At 50.2% G+C, this 22341-nt stretch overlaps 1 protein-coding gene across 5 annotated transcripts in view; it reads right to left on the reverse strand.

The window, feature by feature from the left end:
- The window catches only part of etv1 (ETS variant transcription factor 1), a 209809-nt gene that overhangs the window by 125080 nt on the left and 62388 nt on the right, over window positions 1-22341 (reverse strand). For 4 of the 5 annotated variants that reach the window (XM_072509143.1, XM_072509142.1, XM_072509144.1 and 1 more), the window contains 2 exons: window positions 3012-3200; window positions 64-311 (listed from right to left, as the gene is read on the reverse strand). In XM_072509143.1, coding sequence (XP_072365244.1) covers window positions 64-311; window positions 3012-3200 — 437 coding nt within the window. The remainder of the gene's footprint in view (window positions 1-63; window positions 312-3011; window positions 3201-22341) is intronic. The other variant, XM_072509146.1, reaches the window with a different exon arrangement.

Raw genomic sequence — 22341 nt, forward strand, 5'->3', positions numbered from 1 at the left:
TCCTTTCATTGATGCTGCTACCTTGGGTCTTACTTTGTGTGTTTGTATGCCAAGATCACTAACCTGAATCATATGCATAATCCCGAGGTTCTTGCTTAATCATCATGGGCTGCGGAAAACTCTGGTTTGCTGGAGCACTAATCATGGTGGCATGTTCATAGACTGGATCATGATATTCCTGTTTGAAGCCCTGAGGGGGGAAGGGAATGTTGGGCTCAGACAATTGCCTCTGGTACATCGGACGACCTTCCCTGGGCAGCCCATGAGGAGGTGGAAATGAATGGCATGGCTCAGACAGCTGGCGCCGAAATCTGCAAGTCATAAGAAAGTGGGAAAGTTGAGTGACAACTGAAATAGACTATCATAGTCCTCAGCAAACTAGCTATGATACATCTTGCAAAAAACGGACAGCGCAGTAAAGATCCTATTACACTGGAGAACACAGGATGAAAGCTCAAAGTAAAATCAGGGCTAAGGGGCGACGTTCTCCGACCCCCCGACGGGTCGGAGAATCGCCGGGGGCTGGTGTGAATCCCGCCCCCGCCGGTTGCCGAAGTCTCCGGCACCGGATATTCGGCGGGGGCGGGAATCGCGCCGCGCCGGTTGGCGGGCCCCCGCTCGTTTCTCCGGCCCTGATGGGCCGAAGTCCCGCCGATAAATTGCCTGTCCCGCCGGCGTAAATTAAATCACCTACCTTACCGGCGGGACAAGGCGGCGTGGGCGGGATCCGGGGTCCTGGGGGGGGCGCGGGGCAATCTGACCCCGGGGGGTGCCCCCACGGTGGCCAGGCCCGCAATCGGGGCCCAACGATCCGCGGGCGGGCCTGTGCCGTGGGGGCACTCTTTCCCTTCCGCCTCCGCCACGGTCTCCACCATGGCGGAGGTGGAAGAGACTCCCTCCACTGCGCATGCGTGGGAAACTGTCAGCGGCCGCTGACGCTCCCGCGCATGCGCCGCCCGGTGATGTCATTTCCGCGCCAGCTGGCGGGGCATCAAAGGCCGTTTCCGCCAGCTGGCGGGGCGGAAATTCCTCCGGCGATGGCCTAGCCCCTCAATGTTGGGGCTCGGCCCCCAAAGATGCGGAGCATTCCGCACCTTTGGGGCGGCGCGATGCCTGTCTGATTGGCGCCATTTTGGGCGCCAGTTGGCGGACATCGCGCCGTTTCCGGAGAATTTCGCCCAAGAAGTAAGATTTTAACAGTCTTGCACCCGTCCCCTATTATATTTCCTTTTTTAATCACAATAAAAACCTACGATATTTTATGTCCGTACATCTTTAAATGCATATCTGCAAGAGCATAAGAGAGGTACCATAGTTCTGTATGATATAGCATCCAGTTTTGCAAATCGCCTGCAATAGTCAAGGCAAAAATATTTCTTCTCATAGAGAAATTAATTTATTTGGGAGTAGAGTGTGTTAAACCTAAATATATAATGCAACAAACTTGTGAGCAATAGATTTGCTGCTGAAATATCACCGACAGAGGCATGGTGGAAGTTCAAATGACCTAAAAACCATGGGCAAAATTCTCCTACCCGCCCCGCCACATTTCTGCCCCGACCGGCCGGCGGGAGTCTCCGTAACACCGGCCGGTCAATGGGGTTTCCCATTGTGGGGCAGCCCCACGCCGTCTGGAAACCCCCGGGCGCCGGCAAAACGGAGACTCCCGCCGGCGGAGAATGGCGCCCCATTTTACTGAACTCTGAAGTAACTTTGGATGTTTAAAAAATACACGTTTGAGAAAAGTTTTTGCAAGTTATAGAGATTTTCATTAACAGTGCTTAATGTTCCTTCAAGCAAGCGCACACAGGTGGGGTGAGGGGTAAATACCCACTGGAGAATAACTGCATGTGGACTTAATGGACAAATAGCCCTTTCTCACACAAATTGTTGCTACATTCTTGAGTACATGGGTAATAAACAGCAAATTATGGCACAATAAATTTATAGCAATTACTTAGCATTAATATCATCACACATCAATGGTGCAAGAGTATGCGTGACAGTGTTGACAGTGAGAGTTTCTGCTAGGATGAACAAGTACCCAATGAAAATCAAGTCATTAGATTTCATTAAGAAGTCGTACAACACCAGGTTAAAGTCCAACAGGTTTGTTTCGAATCACAAAATTTCAAAACAAACCTGTTGGACTTTAACCTGGTATTGTAAGACTTCTTACTGTGCTCACCCCAGTCCAACGCTGGCATCTCCACATAATTAGATTTCCTGAATAGGATCCACCACAGGGCCTCACACCCAGGTGCACTTATTGGGAGTCAGAAAAAGTTACCCTTCTGTCATATTTTAAAAGAAGCAGGTATCAGAGAAACATTCGGGGTTGTAATATATTCTTGGGGTTTGGGGTGAGTTATGAACAGCTCCAGTTTTGCCTTCTCAATGTTTTATCATCATCTGAACTCCTCAATTATATTACCGCATTGCAATCATTCACACATATCAATTATTCACTTGTATTTCAGAGAACAAGTGGAATCTAATGACAATGTACAAGAATGCTAGATACTTTTAGGATGAACACCAGGCAGTGAATTTACCAACGATTTGAAAAGGCTGAGGGTGAAACTGGCCTTAGGCGGTGGTACAGAACAGGCAAGAGTGAGCCTGCTTTACACCCTGTCTCAGCTTCCTTTCCATTGACTTTAGTGAAGAAGAAAATCCTCAAGGCATTAAACAAGCTACCAATTCACCATCAACCATCCTGTGCGACTGCCCAAGAGCAATTTCACCCCCATCATTTCTATATATATATCCACAAGAGTTTTGGGTCCATTTATCCTTGTACTGTCAAGAGCTCTAAATGCAGACAGCAACTACTCGACAACAATATGTGATGATGCTCCCACAAGAAGGAAACCAGCGTGGTTTTCTATTAGCTGCTTATTTAGGTCTTACTCGTCTCCATCTGGGCTCAGAAGATATTCATGGATGGAATCAGCAAATTCTTATAATATCTAAATTAATATAGGAAATAACTAAGTGTACTTGCTGACCTAGGATCCATTGGATAGGCATTCTCTGGAATGGGCTGGGTAGTAGGCAGATGAGCTGGAAAACTTCTGTCCGGTTTGGGAGTTGCTGCAGGATTAGGTGACCCATGGTGCAAGGGGGAAACTGGTGTGCTGGATGGGGTTGGCGGGCTAGAGGGTTTCAATCCTGTGGGTGGCTTCTGATCGTAGGCACTAGAGAAACATAGAATCACAGAATCACAGAATAATACAGTGCAGAAGAGGCCCTTCAGCCCATCGAGTCTGCACCAATGCATGAAAGACACTTGACCTGCCTACCTAACCCCATTTGCCAGCAATTGGCCCATAGCCTTGAATGTTAAGACATACCAAGTGCTCATCTGGGTACTTTTTAAAGGATGTGAGGCAACTCGCCTCAATCACCTTCCCAGGCAGTGCATTCCAGACTGTCACCAACCTCTGGGTAAAAAAGCTTTTCCTCAAATTCCCCCTAAACCTCCTGCCCCTCACCTTGAACCTGTGTCCCCTCGTAACTGACCTTTCAACTAAGGAGAACAGCTGCTCCCTATCCACCCTATTCATGCCGCTCATAACCTTGTACACCTCGATCAGGCCACCCCTCAGTCTTCTCTGCATAAACAAGCCCACAAATAAAACAAGAGATTACAGGAAAAATTGATCTTTCCTCTGTGCCAGTCTGAAGACCAGTAATATCAAAAGATAATTTTATCATGATTTGGGCTCTGGGTGAACTGTAGGGGGAAGGACCTACCAGCAACACGCAGACATAAGGAGGAGCCAAATCCTTTGCTCTCATGTGCCGGTTCGTTTTAAGCATTTAAAAGGAATGAACGCATCTCAAGCAAACCTACTTGGAAATCTGATACTGAAATTGTCCCCTTCACCAACAGCCTTGTGCTGTGGCACTACTTTGTCGTAAGCACACTGATGTTCTGAAATACCTCAGTGTGTTGACAAAGTCAATCAGGGACTTTTGAGAACCGGTTTGGGAGATCCGGAGGAAGTTCTAGTGCTTGTTGACAAATAAACCCTCGCCGGGCCTACGATCATCCCACCATGAAGCCTTCATCGCTCCACTCCTCATGTGCTCGACCTCTCTATTCAACAGGCCACCCGAATGACAAACTCCTCCCCAGGTTGACCATCTGCACCTCCCCTACAGCAATACATGCCTATGTATTTGGGTTTGACATACTCTGTCAGCCTCTCATCGTATTTCCACAGTGTGCCTGGAAGCTTGTGAATTTTTCACTGCCCTGAAGTCTTACTGACAAGCTTCAACTTCCTACGCCTCTAAAAATCGACTCTTTGGGCTGAATTATTAAATTAGCAAAATGGAGTAAGAATTCCTGAGAGGATTAACAAAATGAATAGGATACCATTAAGGGTGCAACTTCTATCAGGATTAAATTAAACAGCCCCCCAAAACAGAACAGGTCTCAAAATGTGCAATTAACCCACGCCAGTTCAATGTGATGAAGACAGTATGCCAACTTTGTGCTGCCTAATCATTGCAATCATTTGTAGCAGGCAGCCAAAGCTAACTGCACTATTAAGTTGCTGCACACTTCAGCTAAGGGCCCTAAATCATGAGAGGCCGGCATAAGGTAAAGCTAACTTGCGGCTGTTAAAGACGCACAGGTATTGGAAGTCCTTATTCAAGTCACTTTGATGTGGAAAAATACCGAATAATAGCACAACATGGAGAGGGCTTTCCCCAAGGTTATTGGACGCTGCACTGGAAGCCTTGGTGGAGATGGTGGAAAGGAGGAGAGGTGTCCTGTACCTGCCGGGTAAAGCAGGCCCTCCAGAAATCCAGCCAAAAGGCAGTTAAAGCAGATAACCATGGTGGAAGTCACTGCCAGGAGTCAAGTCTTAGAAACTGGATCCAATGCCTCAACAACATAGAACATAGAAAAATACAGCACAGAACAGGCCCTTCGGCCCACGATGTTGTGCCGAACCTTTGTCCTAGATTAATTATAGATTATCATTGAATTTACAGTGCAGAAGGAGGCTATTCGGCCCATTGAGTCTGCACCGGCTCTTGGAAAGAGCACCCTACCCAAAGTCAACACCTCCACCCAACACTAAGGGTAATTTTGAACACTAAGGGCAATTTATCATGGCCAATCCACCTAACCTGCACATCTGTGGACTGTGGGAGGAAACCGGAGCACCCGGAGGAAACCCACGCAGACACGGGGAGGATGTGCAGACTCCGCACAGACAGTGACCCAAGCCGGAATCAAACCTGGGACCCTGGAGCTGTGAAGCAATTGTGCTATCCACAATGCTACCGTGCTGCCCTGAAGAACAAATAAATCTACACTATATCATTTTACCGTAATCCATGTACCTATCCAATAGCTGCTTGAAGGTCCCTAATGCTTCCGACTCAACTACTTCCACAGGCAGTGCATTCCATGCCCCCACTACTCTCTGGGTAAAGAACCTACCTCTGACATCCCCCCTATATCTTCCACCATTCACCTTAAATTTATGTCCCCTTGTAATGGTTTGTTCCACCTGGGGAAAAAGTCTCTGACTGTCTACTCTATCTATTCCCCTGATCATCTTATAAACCTCTATCAAGTCGCCTCACCCTTCTCCGTTCTAATGAGAAAAGGCCTAGCACCTTCAACCTTTCCTCGTAAGACCTACTCTTCATTCCAGGCAACATCCTGGTAAATCTCCTTTGCACCTTTTCCAAAGCTTCCACATCCTTCCTAAAATGAGGCGACCAGAACTGTACACAGTACTCCAAATGTGGCCTTACCAAAGTTTTGTACAGCTGCATCATCACCTCACGGCTCTTAAATTCAATCCCTCTGTTAATGAACGCTAGTACACCATAGGCCTTCTTCACAGCTCTATCCACTTGAGTGGCAACTTTCAAAGATGTATGAACATAGACCCCAAGATCTCTCTGCTCCTCCACATTGCCAAGAACTCTACCGTTAACCCTGTATTCCGCATTCATATTTGTCCTTCCAAAATGGACAACCTCACACTTTTCAGGGTTAAACTCCATCTGCCACTTCTCAGCCCAGCTCTGCATCCTATCTATGTCTCTTTGCAGCCGACAACAGCCCTCCTCACTATTCACAACTCCACCAGTCTTCGTATCGTCTGCAAATTTACTGACCCACCCTTCAACTCACTCATCCAAGTCATTAATGAAAATCACAAACAGCAGAGGACCCAGAACTGATCCCTGCGGTACGCCACTGGTAACTGGGATCCAGGCTGAATATTTGCCATCCATCACCACTCTCTGACTTCTATCGGTTAGCCAGTTCATTATCCAACTGGCCAAATTTCCCACTATCCCATGCCTCCTTACTTTCTGCAGAAGCCTACCATGGGGAACCTTATCAAATGCCTTACTTAAATCCATGTACACTACATCCATTGCTTTACCTTCATCCACATGCTTGGTCACCTCCTCAAAGAATTCAATAAGACTTGTAAGGCAAGACCTACCAATCACAAATCCGTGCTGACCATCCCTAATCAAGCAGTGTCTTTCCAGATGCTCAGAAATCCTATCCTTCAGTACCCTTTCCATGACTTTGCCTACCACCGAAGTAAGACTAACTGGCCTGTAATTCCCAGGGTTATCCCTATTCCCTTATTTGAACAGGGGCACGACATTCGCCACTCTCCAATCCCCTGGTACCACCCCTGTTGACAGTGAGGACGAAAAGATCATTGCCAACGGCTCTGCAATTTCATCTCTTGCTTCCCATAGAATCCTTGGATATATCCCGCCAGGCCCGGGGGACTTGTCTATCCTCAAGTTTTTCAAAATGCCCAAAACATCTTCCTTCCTAACAAGTATTTCCTCGAGCTTACCAATCTGTTTCACACTGTCCTCTCCAACAATATCGCCCCTCTCATTTGTAAATACAGAAGAAAAGTATTCATTCAAGACCTCTCCTATCTATTCAGACTCAATACACAATCTCCCGCTACTGTCCTTGATCAGACCTACCCTCGCTCTAGTCATTCTCATATTTCTCACATATGTGTAAAAGGCCTTGGGGTTTTCCTTGATCCTACCCGCCAGAGATTGTTCATGCCCTCTCTTAGCTCTCCTAATCCCTTTCTTCAGTTCCCTCCTGGCTATCTTGTATCCCTCCAACGCCCTGTCTGAACCTTGTTTCCTCAGCCTTACATAAGTCTCCTTTTTCCTCTTAACAAGACATTCAAGAAGTTCAATAAGTCGTCAGAGACAGTGAATCGGTCTTCAAATCCCATATTCCACCAACTGTGCCACTAGCTTTAGCGACTGTTCAACGCTCACTCACCTTTAAAAATTTCCATCAATCAGGATTCTTCACTAACACTCCTAGATGCATCACACACTCATATACTTAACACTGCCGTAAACCTCCACATTCACATCTCAGAGCTTGCATGCATTGCCAGCTATTCAACCATGACAGCCACATCACACAAATAAATTACTGTGCACTCAGTGACGTACCTCCCTCTCTCTTGTAGAATAAAGGAGCAGCAGCTACCTGTGGGATAAAACACAGCTGCATATCCTTATCCCATGGAAGAGACAGTGTTCTCTCACCCTTGAAGCGGCAATGGTTGAGGCCATAACCAGTGGTGCAGAAACCACTGAAGATGATGATATCCACACAGCTTGGCCTCCTTCTCACATCCTACTTCATTCTCACTCTACAATGCACTCGGGATTTACAAACTGCAGATGGTGCAAGTTTGCCTCTCTTGTTTGACACTGACCCTGTCCCTTTGCTGTTCTCCTTTCAGATACTCAAGAATTGTGGATAGCACAATTGCTTCACAGCTCCAGGGTCCCTGGTTCGATTCCGGCTTGGGTCACTGTCTGTGCGGAGTCTGCACGTCCTCCCCATGTGTGCGTGGGTTTCCTCCGGGTGCTCCGGTTTCCTCCCACAGTCCAAAGATGTGCAGGTTAGGTGGATTGGCCGTGATAAATTGCCCTCAGTGTCCAAAATTGCCCTTAGTGTTGGGTGGGGCTGCTAGGTTGTGGGGATAGGGTGGAGGTGTTGACCTTGGGTCGGGTGCTCTTTCCAAGAGCCGGTGCAGACTCGATGGGCCGGGTGGCCTCCTTCTGCACTGTAAATTCTGTGATAAAACTGCCACCTGGTCAGACAATGGTGGACGAACAACTGAATACTGATGGTGAAGAACACTGCTGTCATGATATTCAAACACACACATCATGATAGACACACCAACAGACAAATCAGAACACACAACACCACAACCAATGACAGAAAGATATAAAAGCACAGACACGACCCCCGGTGGTCAGTATTAGCTGCAGAGGAGAACCAGGACACATTGGTTACCAAACACACTCAGGGAGACAGCACGTGCAGAGTATCCAGAACGAACTGTATTATAAGAGTTATAATAAAATAGAGTTGTACCACATACAACTGTGTTGGCTCATCTGTGCACCAGAGCACCCAACACCACATGGTACAGGAGTGGATCGATACCTGCCGGCATACCTCCGTGTACACAGACAACCAGCAGTGCCCAGGCAAAATGATAGAGCTCCCGGTTCCGCAGCCGCTCCAGTGCCACGGCGACCTCCGCGAAAACTGGCGGCGATTCCGGCAAATGTTCGAATTGTTCCTGGTGGCAGCTGAACTCCAAGACCTGGATGATAGCGAAAAAATTGAATTTCTCCTCACCATCGCCGGGGCAAGGGCAAGAGAAATATTCAGAAGGTTCAGGTTCTTCAGGAGGCAACAAAGGTACGATTACCAGGCAGTCCTGGGCAAATTCTCCAAGTACTGTGAAGAAAACGCAATCCAATCGGCACATAAAGGTAAGAAAAGCTGCAGTACTCACCTCGTGGCTGGGATCCCGGAGCCCGAATTCCCAGAGGCCGAAATCCCGGGCCTGAGAGAAGGCTGGGTCGAGGTCGGTGGCCATCTTGCTAAAGGTTTCACGCTAGCACAGTTGCGCGAGCAGTGCGCAGAACCGGAAGTTTCGTTTGCGCATGCGCGAGATGCTGCGCATGCGCAGTCAAGAAAACGGCCATCGGTAAAGGAACAGCGATCTGAGCATGCGCAGTCGCTTCCTACGTGCTACATACCGAGCGTCAGGATGTCAGAGGCCCCAGACTGCACCAATTTAAAAGGGAAACGTCCCAAATCCAATTTAAAAGGGAAACGTCCCAAATCAAAAAAACAAAAATCTGTTAAAGCTGTAAAACAACCTTCCCTCACCTGGAATGACAGCACAGTGCCGCAAATTGACCCAGGAGATGAATTTGACCTCTGAAGAACCCTCCGACAAGCAGTTACCTACGCACAAGCCGATGATTCCGACCTTGAATACTTCGATGACGATCTTTACAGTGTTTCCGGACCTCGCGAGCCCAATGATAGCTCCGTGGTCCTATATGACTATGACTCGGACGAACCTTTCGTGTTGCACATTGGCGGCCCCCACATTGAATCCGACGCAGATGCGGATTCATTTTTCGGATTTGAGGATCTTCAATCCAGCAGATATGACGTTCCAACTTATCAGTACCGGATGATGCTGCAGCCTGACATTAACAGACAGGGAGCGGTGCAAGCACACGGAGAGTGCCCTGCTGCCACACAGAGCGTGGTCCACGTCCCGCTCAACGTTCCCGACTCTATGAAAGAAGACATGCAAGACTCCAGAGTGCAGTCCTCGCATGAACCAGAAGTGACTCCAGTGTCACAAGCTTCCACAGCAAGCTCGTGGACAGACTCCACAATTGCAGAAATGCAAGACTCCAGAGCGCAGTCCTTGCACGGACAAGAAGTGACTCCAGTGTCACAAGCCTCCACAGAGAGCTCGTGGACAGCCTCCACGATAGAGGCAACGCAAGACTCCAGAGCGCAGTCCTTGCACGAACAAGAAGTGACTCCAGTGTCACAAGCCTCCACAGAGAGCTCGTGGACAGCCTCCACGATAGAAGCAACGCAGGACTCCAGAGCGCAGTCCTTGCACGAACAAGAAGTGACTCCAGTGTCACAAGCCTCCACAGAGAGCTCGTGGACAGCCTCCACGATAGAAGCAACGCAAGACTCCAGAGCGCAGTCCTTGCACGAACAAGAAGTGACTCCAGTGTCACAAGCCTCCACAGAGAGCTCGTGGACGGACTCCACGATGGAAGGAACGCAAGACTCCAGAGCGCAGTCCTTGCAGGAACAAGACCATGAGGGTCTAGCAACCTCTCCTGACCAACCAGCGGCAGACGATGCAAGTCTGCCATGCTCACGTGAACAGCAAGAAGGCTATAACAGCCTACCATGCTCCACTACACAGCAGCATGAACATGACGGTCTCTCATGCTACAATGAAGGGCACAGCGCTGAAGACTGTTCAAGCCCAACTGAAGACAAGCCAAAGGAATCGCCTCGTCCAAGCCCGAAGAAAAAAGGTTTATGCGCTGACCTTCAGGATCATTATAGCCGAACAGAGATTAATAATGCTGCACGGCCACAGAAGGATGCTGAGGATTTGCTAACGAAATTAATTGAATGTTTAACTTGCAAGGAGCAGACTGAGAATTGCCAGTGTTTTAGTACGGATCGAAAAAATGGACAAGACATTGATCCTCAGGTAATGGAAATAACACAACCTGAATCATATCTACAGCAGGGACAAATGTCTCCCTTCAACACAACACCGCAAAATCCCAACTTCGGAGACCAGCAGTTAGTCAGTAATGACTCTTCAAACCTTGAGGGGAACATTAATTGCATTGAACCTATACACGCTCCACTGATTATTGAGCAGAACATTGGAGCAAGAATCCTGAGGACACCGACATCGAGTAGCCAGATAACGAATTTAAAACCCACAGCAGTTTCAAGTGAACCAAGTGTGCTTTCCACTAATGGTGAAGATGCAGATAAGGTCGACCCGATTATCCATTGTACCACACTAACCCCAGTGATTAAGCAGTTATGTATGGGGAGTATAATGTGGGCAATTGAGAACAGTAAAAGAGAGACTGTGACCATGCCAGTCCCAGCAAAATCAGACCCAGAGACCATGAAGGCATGTACATTAGACAAAGATACATATGAGGCACCTGAGAAGAAAAGTGAAACGGAATGTTCTTTGGAAAATAGTACAATGTCGATAGAAACATTGGATCCTATATTCGAGACCATACCTATGGGAGAATTTGGGGGTAATAAACAAGGTTCTGCAATGTCTGGGGGAAGATTTAAAATTCCAAAGAAGAAAAGCCCAAATGAAGGACAACGGCAAGACAATGACAGTCCACCGACATGGTGTGCACCACCAGATGAAAACTCTGACAATTTACCCAACCCTAGTGAACAGCAAGCTGCTAATGAGGATCTATCCACGGGATGTGAGACGAGTGACGACAGCATCCCACTTCCCATGCAAAAGGTGCAAGGTGACAGACCTCGCCTAGTGCGTACCGAGGCACTCGACGATCACGGTGGGACCACTGACGACTGCGGTGGCGGCGCACCGCTTCCACCCTCGATGGCTCGACCCTCTCCACTGGTTGGTGCATTCCTGCATGTTCCGACTGCAGAAGTGCAGCTTCAGGGAATCTCGGCTGCCTCCAGTGAACCTGTTGGGACTCCGGACGGGGGGCATCGACGGAAGGCAGACCGGACTCCAGATGGGGAGCAGCCAAGCGCCGACTCTGATTCGCGCACGCCAGACCTTGCTCCGGACGGGCGGTGTCGCGGCCTCGGTGATGGCACGCTCAGGGTGACGGCGGATGCCACGGCGACAGGGAATGGATCGCGTGGCAGTCCCACTGGGTCGGCAGTGGCAACCAGCACCGGCGGTCCAAGATGGACACACCAATTCGCGCCATCGCCAGACGTTGATGCGAGCAACAATTCTCTCTCCAAGGCGACATGCTTCGACGTTTCTCTGCGGAGTCGCCCTTCCGGCACAGCAGGTGGCCGGAACCAGCGTACACGGTCTCGGCCAACTTCCACATCTGGCACAGTCATCGCCTTGCATGATATTAGTGATGGTGCTACTTCGATGGCAACGACCCATCGGCTACAAGATGCCGTCCACCACAAACATAAAAAGAAAAAGACTCCACCTTGTTCCTGGCATGCAGGGCGGATGGATTGGTGCGTAGGCGCAATCAGCGAGCTTTGCGCCGCCTTCCACGCTCGCAACTGAACCGTACGCACACGCCGGATCCTCCACTGGTTCCCAAGGATGACTTCGTGGAGATGCCACGGATCATGCCCCTTCCATCGCCACCAGAACCAAACCACAGCCAAGGCACCACTAACAAAGATGTTGAATGTTATATTTGCACGAATGAAAAAACCAAGCACTGCACGAAGTACAACAAATGGTAAAGTAGAGACTTCGGCAACAGCATCACCTCCAACAGTCCAAGGTGAACCAGTGTGACCCCAAATCTCCACAGCTGAACCGGCTTGAGGACCAGCCCATTCTTGAGGCGGTCACCCATTGGACTGGACTTATAACGCTGTTCATACGTTCAAAAAGTCAAACACTTCTGTATTATAACCTGTTGTTGTTTATTGTTCCAGATATCGTCTGACCAGACCAATGTTCAAGTTTTTTTTTCTCTCGCATCCAAGTTTTGTTATGGTACAACCTTGTTAGTGTGACGCACCCGACATCGCCCCATGTAAATAGTTACGTCATATACACACGCTGTACATAACACACACACACACTCTTCGATGCACTCACGACACAATTATATTTATTACCACGTAGGCACATATCTTTGTAAAAAGGGGGGATGTCATGATATTCAAACACACACATCATGATAGACACACCAACAGACAAATCAGAACACACAACACCACAACCAATGACAGAAAGATATAAAAGCACAGACACGACCCCCGGTGGTCAGTATTAGCTGCAGAGGAGAACCAGGACACATTGGTTACCAAACACACTCAGGGAGACAGCACGTGCAGAGTATCCAGAACGAACTGTATTATAAGAGTTATAATAAAATAAAGTTGTACCACATACAACTGTGTTGGCTCATCTGTGCACCAGAGCACCCAACACCACAACTGCCACTCCGTTTAATTTGTAATCTAATGTGTAATTCAGGGGATAGCAAAAGAGACAAAGCCTTAACCTGGTGAAGCTTCAAGCACAAGTCACCTGCTGGCAGGGCAATGGACAAGGGTAGCACAGTGTCAACTTGATATAGGGCACGTTCTGCGATAGAGAACTCAGATAGGTACTTTGATTCAGTGGGCTACAGAAGGCTGCTAGATATGTACAATTAAATGTTGGGTGCATCAGCAAGCTCATCAGAAAGTCTGCTGTCACTGTCAAGGAATGCAGCGGAATCCAGCACCAACTTTGCACAGAGATTAGAGACCACCCTTTCCAGCATGGAACTGGTGACCAGGTCCAGGAATGCCCACCTATAGACCCAATTGTGCTGCAGCATCTACTGGCCGAACTCCCTGCTTGCATGGCAACATAGGTATAAATCACCCAACCTCAGAGTTCTGTAGTTGATGCTCACTCTTAACCATTCAATGCAGCAATTTCTCCTCCAATAGGTTCCTGAGGCACCAGGGGAATGGCAGTGATTCCAAACACAAACCTGCTGTCCTCTCTACTGTCACTCTGACATTGCCCTTGCTGTTGTCTGTCAACCAGCCAAACTGCTGCTGCCCTGACAAGGTGGTGGTCTGAAACCAGGCTTTCTAGGCCCAGAGCTGTTCAAGAGCTTCCTACAAGGGCTATCTACAGTCTTCCTCCTTCAGCAACCGTCCACCAGCTCTGTTGCAGCCACTGGAGTAGCATTGCATAGGAGGACTAGAACAAGCAAAAGCACCTTTAAGGCAGGCACTAAGGGGATGCGCAATGGTGATCAGTTAGCTTTTAAATGCAATATGGCATTTTTGGATTGATAAATTTGCCTTGGAATGTATACCTTTTATTTGTGTTGTGGTCACATGGACACTGTAATAGCAACCGAGTGACGGGAGATAAGGGACTGCTGGTAAATGGGTAATTGGGGTTGCATTTACTAGGATCCAAGTCCGATGATTTGTTCACTGACAGCAAGATCAGAATGGGGTCTTCTAAGCTGTCACCTCCTTTCCTCCTCCTCCTCAGCAGTTTGCCATATATCTGGCAGCAAGAATTGTACCCTCATGATGGTGGGGTTGTGCAGCATGCAGCAGATCACCACGAGCCTGGGCACCTGCTCTGCTCAAAACATCAAAGATCCTCGAGAGCAGTCCAAACAGAGAAAGTTTTGTTTAAGCACTGTAATGGGCCGTGATTCTCCCATCGGGCGGCTAAGTGCCGACGCTGGCGTAAAAATGGGCGTCAGCGCCTGTTCCGAGACCCGATTCCCCGGGCCCAGTACGGCGCTGGAGCGGCCCACGCCGCTCAAGCTGGAGATCCCGGCCTGAACCCGGTGCCGCGGGGTCCGCTCATGCACAGTTGGGCCGGAGCCAACTAGCGCATGCGCAGTGGCCTTCTTCCCCGCGCCGGCCCCGACGCCAAATGGCGCAGGGCTACAGGAGCCGGCGCGGAGGAAAGGAGGCCCCTAGACAGAGAGGTCGGCCCGCCAATCGGTGGGCCCCGATCGCGGGCCAAGCCACTACGGACCCCCCCCCCCCCCCCCCCCCCCCGGGGACAGACCCCCGCTCCTCCCCCCCACAGGCCGCCCTCGGACCCTTCAACGCCGAGGTTCTGCCGGCTCAGAGGGTGTTAAAACGGCGGCACTCGGCTTTTTGTTGACGGCCGCTCGGTCCAACCAGGCTGGAGAATCGGCGCGCCGGCCCGTGCCGGAGAGTCGGCGCATACCTCCACCGCCGCCGCGCCGACCACGCTGGCCCCAGTGGCGCCGATTCTCCGCTTGGAGAATCTGTCCCGGCATCGGGGCGGCGTGGCGCGATTCGCGCGACGATGGGTCGGAGAATTCCGCCCATGATCTGCACTATCATATTTCAGGAGGCAGCCTGGCTTTTATTGTATGCATGCTGCTCACATATGTGGTCTCGCATCAGAATCATAAGCTATGTGGTTGGTGGAAAGTCCCTGCCACCCTATAGCCACACTTGGGTTTGCTGTAGTAGCTCAAATGAAATATAATGAGCACTCTTTGAATATAGAGCCTTAGTGACCTCCTTTTTACAACTGTTACAAATATCTCAGCCTTCAGGTTGAGAAGAGCCTGACACATAAAAGCTCATGGTCAGTACATTTTACAGCAACTGGCAATATGATCCTCACCCTGCTCTGAGGTTACAATTGTGGCTGCAGCTGGTGACGGATTTCAAAGAGGATCTTCTTACTGAAGCATAGATGTTGTACACTACTGACAAAAATTGTACCTTCAACATCTTGGGAAGAAAAGGGGCGGGATTCTTCAGAAACCGGCGGGGCGGGCAACTCCGGCGCAAAGAAGTGGCGTAAACCACTCTGGCGTCGGGCCGCCCCAAAGTGCGGAATGCTCCGCACCTTCAGGGGTGAGGCCGGCGCCGGAGTAGTTTGCGCCGCACGGCCGGGGCTTCGCGCTACGCCAACTGGCGTCGAAGTGCCTCCGCCGTCAGTCTCGAGTTGGCACATGCGCGGGAACGCCAGCGTGTGCTGGCGTCATCCCCGTGTATACGCAGGGGGGGTTCATCTCCGCGCCGGCCATCGCGGACCGTTACACCGGCCGGCGCGGATGAATAGAGTACCCCCACGGCACAGGCCTGCCCGCGGATTGGTGGGCCTCGATCGCGGGCACCCTCCCGGGGGCCAGATGCCCCCGTGCCCCCCCGAGGCCGCCCGCAGAGCCAGGTCCCGCAGGCAAATACCTGTTGTAACATACGCCGGCGGGACCCGCCAAAAACAGGCGGCCACTCAGCCCATCGCGGGCCGGAGAATCGCCGGGAGGGGGCCGCTGCTAGCAGCCGCCAACCGGCATGGCGCGATCTCCGCCCCTGCCAAATCCCCGGCGCCGGAGAATTCGGCAGCCGGCGGGGACGGAGAATACCGCCCCGGCCTCTTGCTGAGAGTCCTTCTCCCCCTCCTCTTCCTCACTCTTCCAGAAGTTTGTCCTATTCTGTGCAACCTCTTCTCATTCTCCCAGTCATGCTGTATACTTGCATTGGTTTGTGCAGAATTCTTGAAGCCAGAACAAAGTCCTTTGACACCTGCCAAACACACTCCATTTAGAATTTAGCAACTTTAAAGAGTTCCGGAAAGCGCTTGTGCAATTGTAGCAACAGTCAAAAGAAATTAATCAATAATTATGCAAATGTAAATGTCACCACAGTCCCAGAGGACCACAGGCTGCTCTCCCCTTTGAGAGCTGACTAGTGGTGATTTATTATTATTAACCTGAGAGTCCCCACACCTCAAGTGAGAAGGTTGAGAAGGCATGAATAACTCAGCTGATTGCAACTAACCTATTAAGTAGTTGATGATCGCTTTGAATAGTACTGATGGGGAATCCTTTCTGCTGCTGAACGCACCTGCAGGCATGTGTGGTTAAAAGCCAGCGCAGGTAGGGCAGCACTGCTGCCTCACAGCGCCAAGGTCCCAGGTTCGATCCCAGCTCTGGATCATTGTCCGTGTGGAGTTTGCACATTCTCCCCGTGTTTGCATGGGCCACCTTCGAGGACCACCCCAGAATGGCCGGTTGGCTCTTGGGGAATAAGGGGTACCCACTGAGGTTCCGGTTAATGACGGCAGTACAGAGGCCGGAGACCCGATACAACAAGGCCCATGTGGCCAACCAGGCTGCCGTTGAACCATGCATTGGACTCCTCAAAATACGGTTCCAATGCCCCGACCGTTCTAGTGAAGTACTGGTCTACACCCCCAGGCGGGTCGCCCGCTTTGTGGTGGTCTGTTGTGCCCTCCACAACCTGGCACAGCAGCGGGGCGACTTGGAGGTGGAGTAGGAGGAACATGTGGCCTCTTTCGAGGCAAAGGAGGAGGTCCTGGACCAGGAGGGGCTGGAGGAGGAGCTTGGGGAAGACCTGCAGGACCGGCCGGAGACTGGAGGACAGACAGCAGAGCGACGGTCTGGCAGGCCCGGAGGGCCAGGGATCCCTCAGCCCTCGCCCACTTCACATAGGATGTGGCCCTGTCCGTCATTGCACCCCTCTCCCTTCCCCATCCCTGTCCCCCACTTACCTCAACCCCCTCCACTCTGTTCCGCCCTGCCAAGGTCAACCTCCGCTCCCTCCACCCTGTTCCGCCCTGCCAAGGTCAGTGCAACATCACTCCAGGATGATGGGACTGTGTCAGCACTGTCAGCGGATCACTGTTGAGGGCAGAGGGTGATGATAACCCGCTGAGAGCTGGTGCTCCTCAATCTAGGCCATTATCTGACTCCTGCCTGCCCACTGAGTGCTTGCTCACACCTATCACCTGCGCGTGGTGAGCCCAGGGAGGGCGGGGAAGGCATCCAGGACCTCCATGCCTAGAGAGCTGGGGCAGGGGATTGGTGGTCGCCCTGCATTGCAGAAGAAATTGCCAGAGGCGTCCTATTTCTGGAATGAAAATTTTTATAATGCTATACATATTTGCAGTGCTTACGTAAGCCTACTTCTGCTGACAATAATAAAGGTTATATTATTATTATACATATATGTTCCCAACACCTGATGGTGCCACCTCACCTTCCCCCAACTCCCAACCCCTCATCGCATCCACCCCGCTTCGTACCTATCCCCCGCTCTCATCATACCCAACCCCCCCGCCCGTGCCCTCTCGGTGATCGTCGACCTGCTTAGCCTTTCTTGCTCTTCCGCTCCTAGGCGTGTCCCAGGATGCACATCAGAGGTGGAGGCGACCTGCTTCCTACCGCATTCCGTGGCATTCGACGCCCCTGGCGGCCGTCCTCTGGGGCTCTGGGGCCGGTGGCCCATGCCCCACTATGCCACCCTGTTCCGAGTTCTGTCTCAGAGATGCACCATTGTCAAGTGGGGTGGAACTCAGGACGTTGGCGGCCGCCATAGCCACACCATAGGGTGGCTCCAGGTTGGCACCCAGCACCCCATCCTCCTGGAGGGTGCCCATAGGGCCCTGAGGTTCACCTCGGGACGGAGGGACATCAGTATCGAGCCCCGGCTGCCCGTCTGTTATCTGATTCTGCCAGCCCTGGCGGCTCCCCAATGTCTGTAAAATGGCGTTGACACCCTCGCCGATGCTCCTTAGTAATTGGGACATGCTCTGGAGCCCCATGGCAATCCCAACCTGAGACTACGACATGCTCCGCAGCGCCTCATTGGTATTCACGTGGGATTGGGACATGCTGTCGAAGTGCTCAGCCATGGCCGTCAGACTGTGCCACGCCTTAGACACCTCCACCCACGCTGCTGATGTCGTGCAGTCACCACCCGAGCAGTTTTGGCCTCGTGCCAATCACTGCCGGTGCTATTTCCTGTGCCTGTAGCCTCTGGGACTCCTCCAATCAGTTACGGACCTGTTGGGAGTGTCGCTGACAACTCAATCTGAATATCATGGCCTTAGTCTAGCGTCTGCATCAGCTCCGGGTAAACCTGGTCCAGAGGCTCAGCATCTGACTGGGACCCAGCTGGGTCCTGGGATCCAGCAGTCCTGCGAATGTTGTCTCCCCTCGCCGTTCCTGCCTCTACCGGATGTGCGTCAGCAACTATGAGATGCCCACAATAATGTACCCAGGAGCCTGTTTACTACTGTCGCCCACCGAGGTGTGTGTCTCTGCGCTAGTGGAGGATGGGAATGATAACTGTGACGCGAATACGGTGGTCTCCTCAGAGCCCCTCTCTGAGGTGTTTCATGGGAGGCAGAGGGGGGACCACCCCAGATGGGCCGGCACATTCGGATGAGGATCCTGTGGGAGAATGGACATGTGGTCAGTGGGAGGAATGGGTAATTTTGTACGGCAATAACAACTCACACGTAACCGGTCATCTGGCTGGGGGCCGGTGGAATCTCACGTCTTCGTGGTACGCCAAATTCTACGCCAGTCACAGATCTGAAATCGGCCTCCCTGGCAACCTCCAGGGCCCAATCCTCACAGGAGGCGAGGACACTGATGTCCAGCACCCCGCCGCCTGTTTGGGCCTCTCCCATCTCTTGTGTGTCAACTTCTTCTGCTGGGACAGAGAGAGGGCATCATGAACCACATGTTTCGTTCACTGCGGGGTTGGGGGGGGGGGGGGGGGGGATATGGTGGGTTGGATGGGGTGTATGGGGGGGGATGGGGAGTATAGGATGGGAAGGTGGCGGCATGGGCGGGCCGGGCACGGAACGGTGCTGGGTGGGGGCAGTGCCAGGCACATACCCGTGAGGCCCGGTGAAGCTCATTTGCCTCCTTTCAGCACTGGGTGCCAATGACGGTGCTGGTGACGCTCCCCAAGCTGACGGCCGCTACCACATCCTCCCAGGCTGCCCTGTGGCTGACCCTTCGAGACCTTCAGGGGAACAGGGCATCCCGTCTGCTGTCGACTGCGCCCAACAATCTGGCCAGGTCTGAATCATGGCGCTGGTCTTCTCTGAGACATGGCTGCAAGCTGTGTGGGGTTGACTGTGCAGGATTCATTTAAGTGCTACTCTCCCTTGTTAGCTGGGGGGGGTTGACGAGCACGATCTCGGCGAATCAGCCGCCGGGACATTCATTTGCAGTGTGAAGCCCATGGCGCCTCGTTAAGTGGTCAAATTAATGTTTTATAGCAGTGATGGCCTCGCCGGGCCGAGCTTTGGGAAGTTCGCGGCAGCTCCCACTCACTACCACACTTAGAAACTTTTCCATTAGATTTTGCTCTATATTTTAAAACCTCTTACTGATATGCAAGTGAGTGATGCACAAGTCCTTATCAAGAGCACTCACCAAACTCCATTCCCATCATAAACAATTCAGTTCGATGCTTGGTTTTCTTTTGAAGACAAACTCAGAATATTTTATTCAAAGAAACACAATGCAGTATTTTTTCTAGCAGCTTGTGTGCAACGTTTCTGTTGTGTATTGTACTTGCAGGATAAAAGAAGGGAAATGCTGAAGCACGTGGGTTGAACGCATAATCAACAGAGGTTTATTGATGGCTGTGAACTGTACAAAGGCTTGATCTAGACTGAGAGAAAGCCCGCCAATTAGCCGATGACATCACGGACTATCACATGACTAAACGTTTAAAGTGATCATGTAATAACACAATAACAACCCACATATATAACATCCTTCCCCCCTTCTCCTTTCCTTATAAGGTCCAACACACTAAAAACTGCAGTATTTTTACATAGTCATTAAAACATATATACAGGGCAGGCATTAAATCAGTACAGTAGTAATACAGTTAACAGGAAAGACTCTGATGTGCATCTATTCCACACAGATTGCCTGAGCACTTCACGAATTGGATTTTTCTTGACCTTAGTGGTACTCTCAGGCTCTTCTGTGGATGTCTACCTTGGAAGGCATCACAGTTTCTTTTGCAGAAGGAAGGCTAGTGGCAGCAGGGGATTCCAGCAACCTCTTTTTCTGCGGATTGACCAGAAGGCGCAGTCACACGATCTGGTTATATGGATGGTATTTGCACTTGAGATAGCTCTGGCATACATGGAATTGGCACACTGATCCGTGTAGTTAACAAGTGATCTGCAATTTGTCTCCACACTAACTCATCTTCAGTTTTTATTGTAAAACAGATAGGGCCGGTTTGAGCCAACACAGTTGCAGGAACCCACTTCTCGTTTGTGGCATAGTTGCACAGTAACACTTACTCTCCTTGTTTAAACATGTATCTTCTAGAATTACCTTCTCTACTCAAGATTTGCGACTGCTTATTATAAGACCTAAAACATTGGAGCAGAAGTGGCCACTCGGCCCATCGAGTCTGCTCCGCCATTCAATCATGGCTGATATTTTCTCATCCCCATTCTCCTGCCTTCTCCCCATAATGCCTGGTCCCCTTATTAATCAAGAACCTATCTATCTCTGTCTTAAAGACACTCAGTGATTTGGCCTCCACAGCCTTCTGCGGCAGAGTTCCACAGATTCACCACCCTCTGGCTGAAAAAATTCCTCCTCATCTCAGTTTTAAAGGATCATCCCTTTAGTCTGAGATTATGTCCTCTGCTTCTAGTTTTTCCTACAAGTGGAAACATCCTCTCCACGTCCACTCTATCCAGGCTTCGCAGTATCCTGTAAGTTTCAATAAGATGTCCCCTCATCCTTCTAAACTCCAACGAGTACAGACCCAGAGTCCTCAATCGGTCCTCATACGACAAGCTCTTCATTCCAGGGATAGATTCTTGTGAACCTCCTCTGGAGGTTGTACTATTTTGGCCATCTCCTGCGGTTAGAGTAGATTAAAGGTAGTTCTCAACTTCCTCTCCATTAGAAGTAAAGCTGGGGAACTCGGAGTAGTTGCCTATGTGGTGTCGCAACACTTTGCCAAGAAACTGCTTAAGTGGCGATGTAATGAACCAGCAACTCCCCGTGTCGACCTCCATTTTTAAATTTTCCTGATTGTCCTAATTTTGGAACTACCCAGAAACGATGTGATTCACCTTGCACTGAAAGTACATTGAACTTCAATTTCTCATCAGAATATTGTGCTGTGTCTTCATTGTTATTATTTTTTTCTTTCACATTGTAAATTTTCTTGGTTGAATCGCTTGTTTCTTCTTTTAGAAGTGTTCTGTGTTTTTCTTTGAGCGTTCTTTGGAGAAACTGGTTTACTCCAGCAAGCTCTTGCTGTGTGGCCAGTTCTGCCACGATTTTTTCATTGGCTACACTTGCTCCAGCAATCAGCCTGTGAATGGCCGTTTTTGCACAGCGATGACATGCCTGTTGCTGGGTAGACTTTCTTTGGGAGGCAGGCACTTTATGGATCCTCATGCCTGCTCCGAGCTGAGAAGCCTCCTTAGCAGCAAGCTCCATTGAAACGGCTACATCTAATGCTGTTTTCAGATTAAATTACGTTCCGTTAATAATCTCCTCTGAGTGTGCTCATTACTCAACCCACACACCAAGCGGTCGCAAATTGTCTCACCCAGATAGACACCAAATTCTCAACACTCAGTGAGGCACTTTAGGGTCACAATAAGTGTTGCTTATATTTTCCCCTTCTCGATGATGCCTTCAGTAAAATCAAAACCTCTCTGTGATAATTAAAGGTTTTCATGCATAATGGTCTTCTAATATTTTAACCAATTCTTGATCACTTTTGTCACCGGGTCTCTCGGGCTTGAAATAAATTAAAAGTTTTACTGCCACGAATACTTAGGAAACCAAGGATCATAATATCTTCTGAAATCGTATTGGTTCGAATATATTGGTGGAATCTCTCTGTGTATGATGTCTAGTTTTAAG

Source organism: Scyliorhinus torazame, chromosome 6 (genome assembly GCF_047496885.1).
Source record: "Scyliorhinus torazame isolate Kashiwa2021f chromosome 6, sScyTor2.1, whole genome shotgun sequence".
Classification (NCBI taxonomy): domain Eukaryota; kingdom Metazoa; phylum Chordata; class Chondrichthyes; order Carcharhiniformes; family Scyliorhinidae; genus Scyliorhinus; species Scyliorhinus torazame.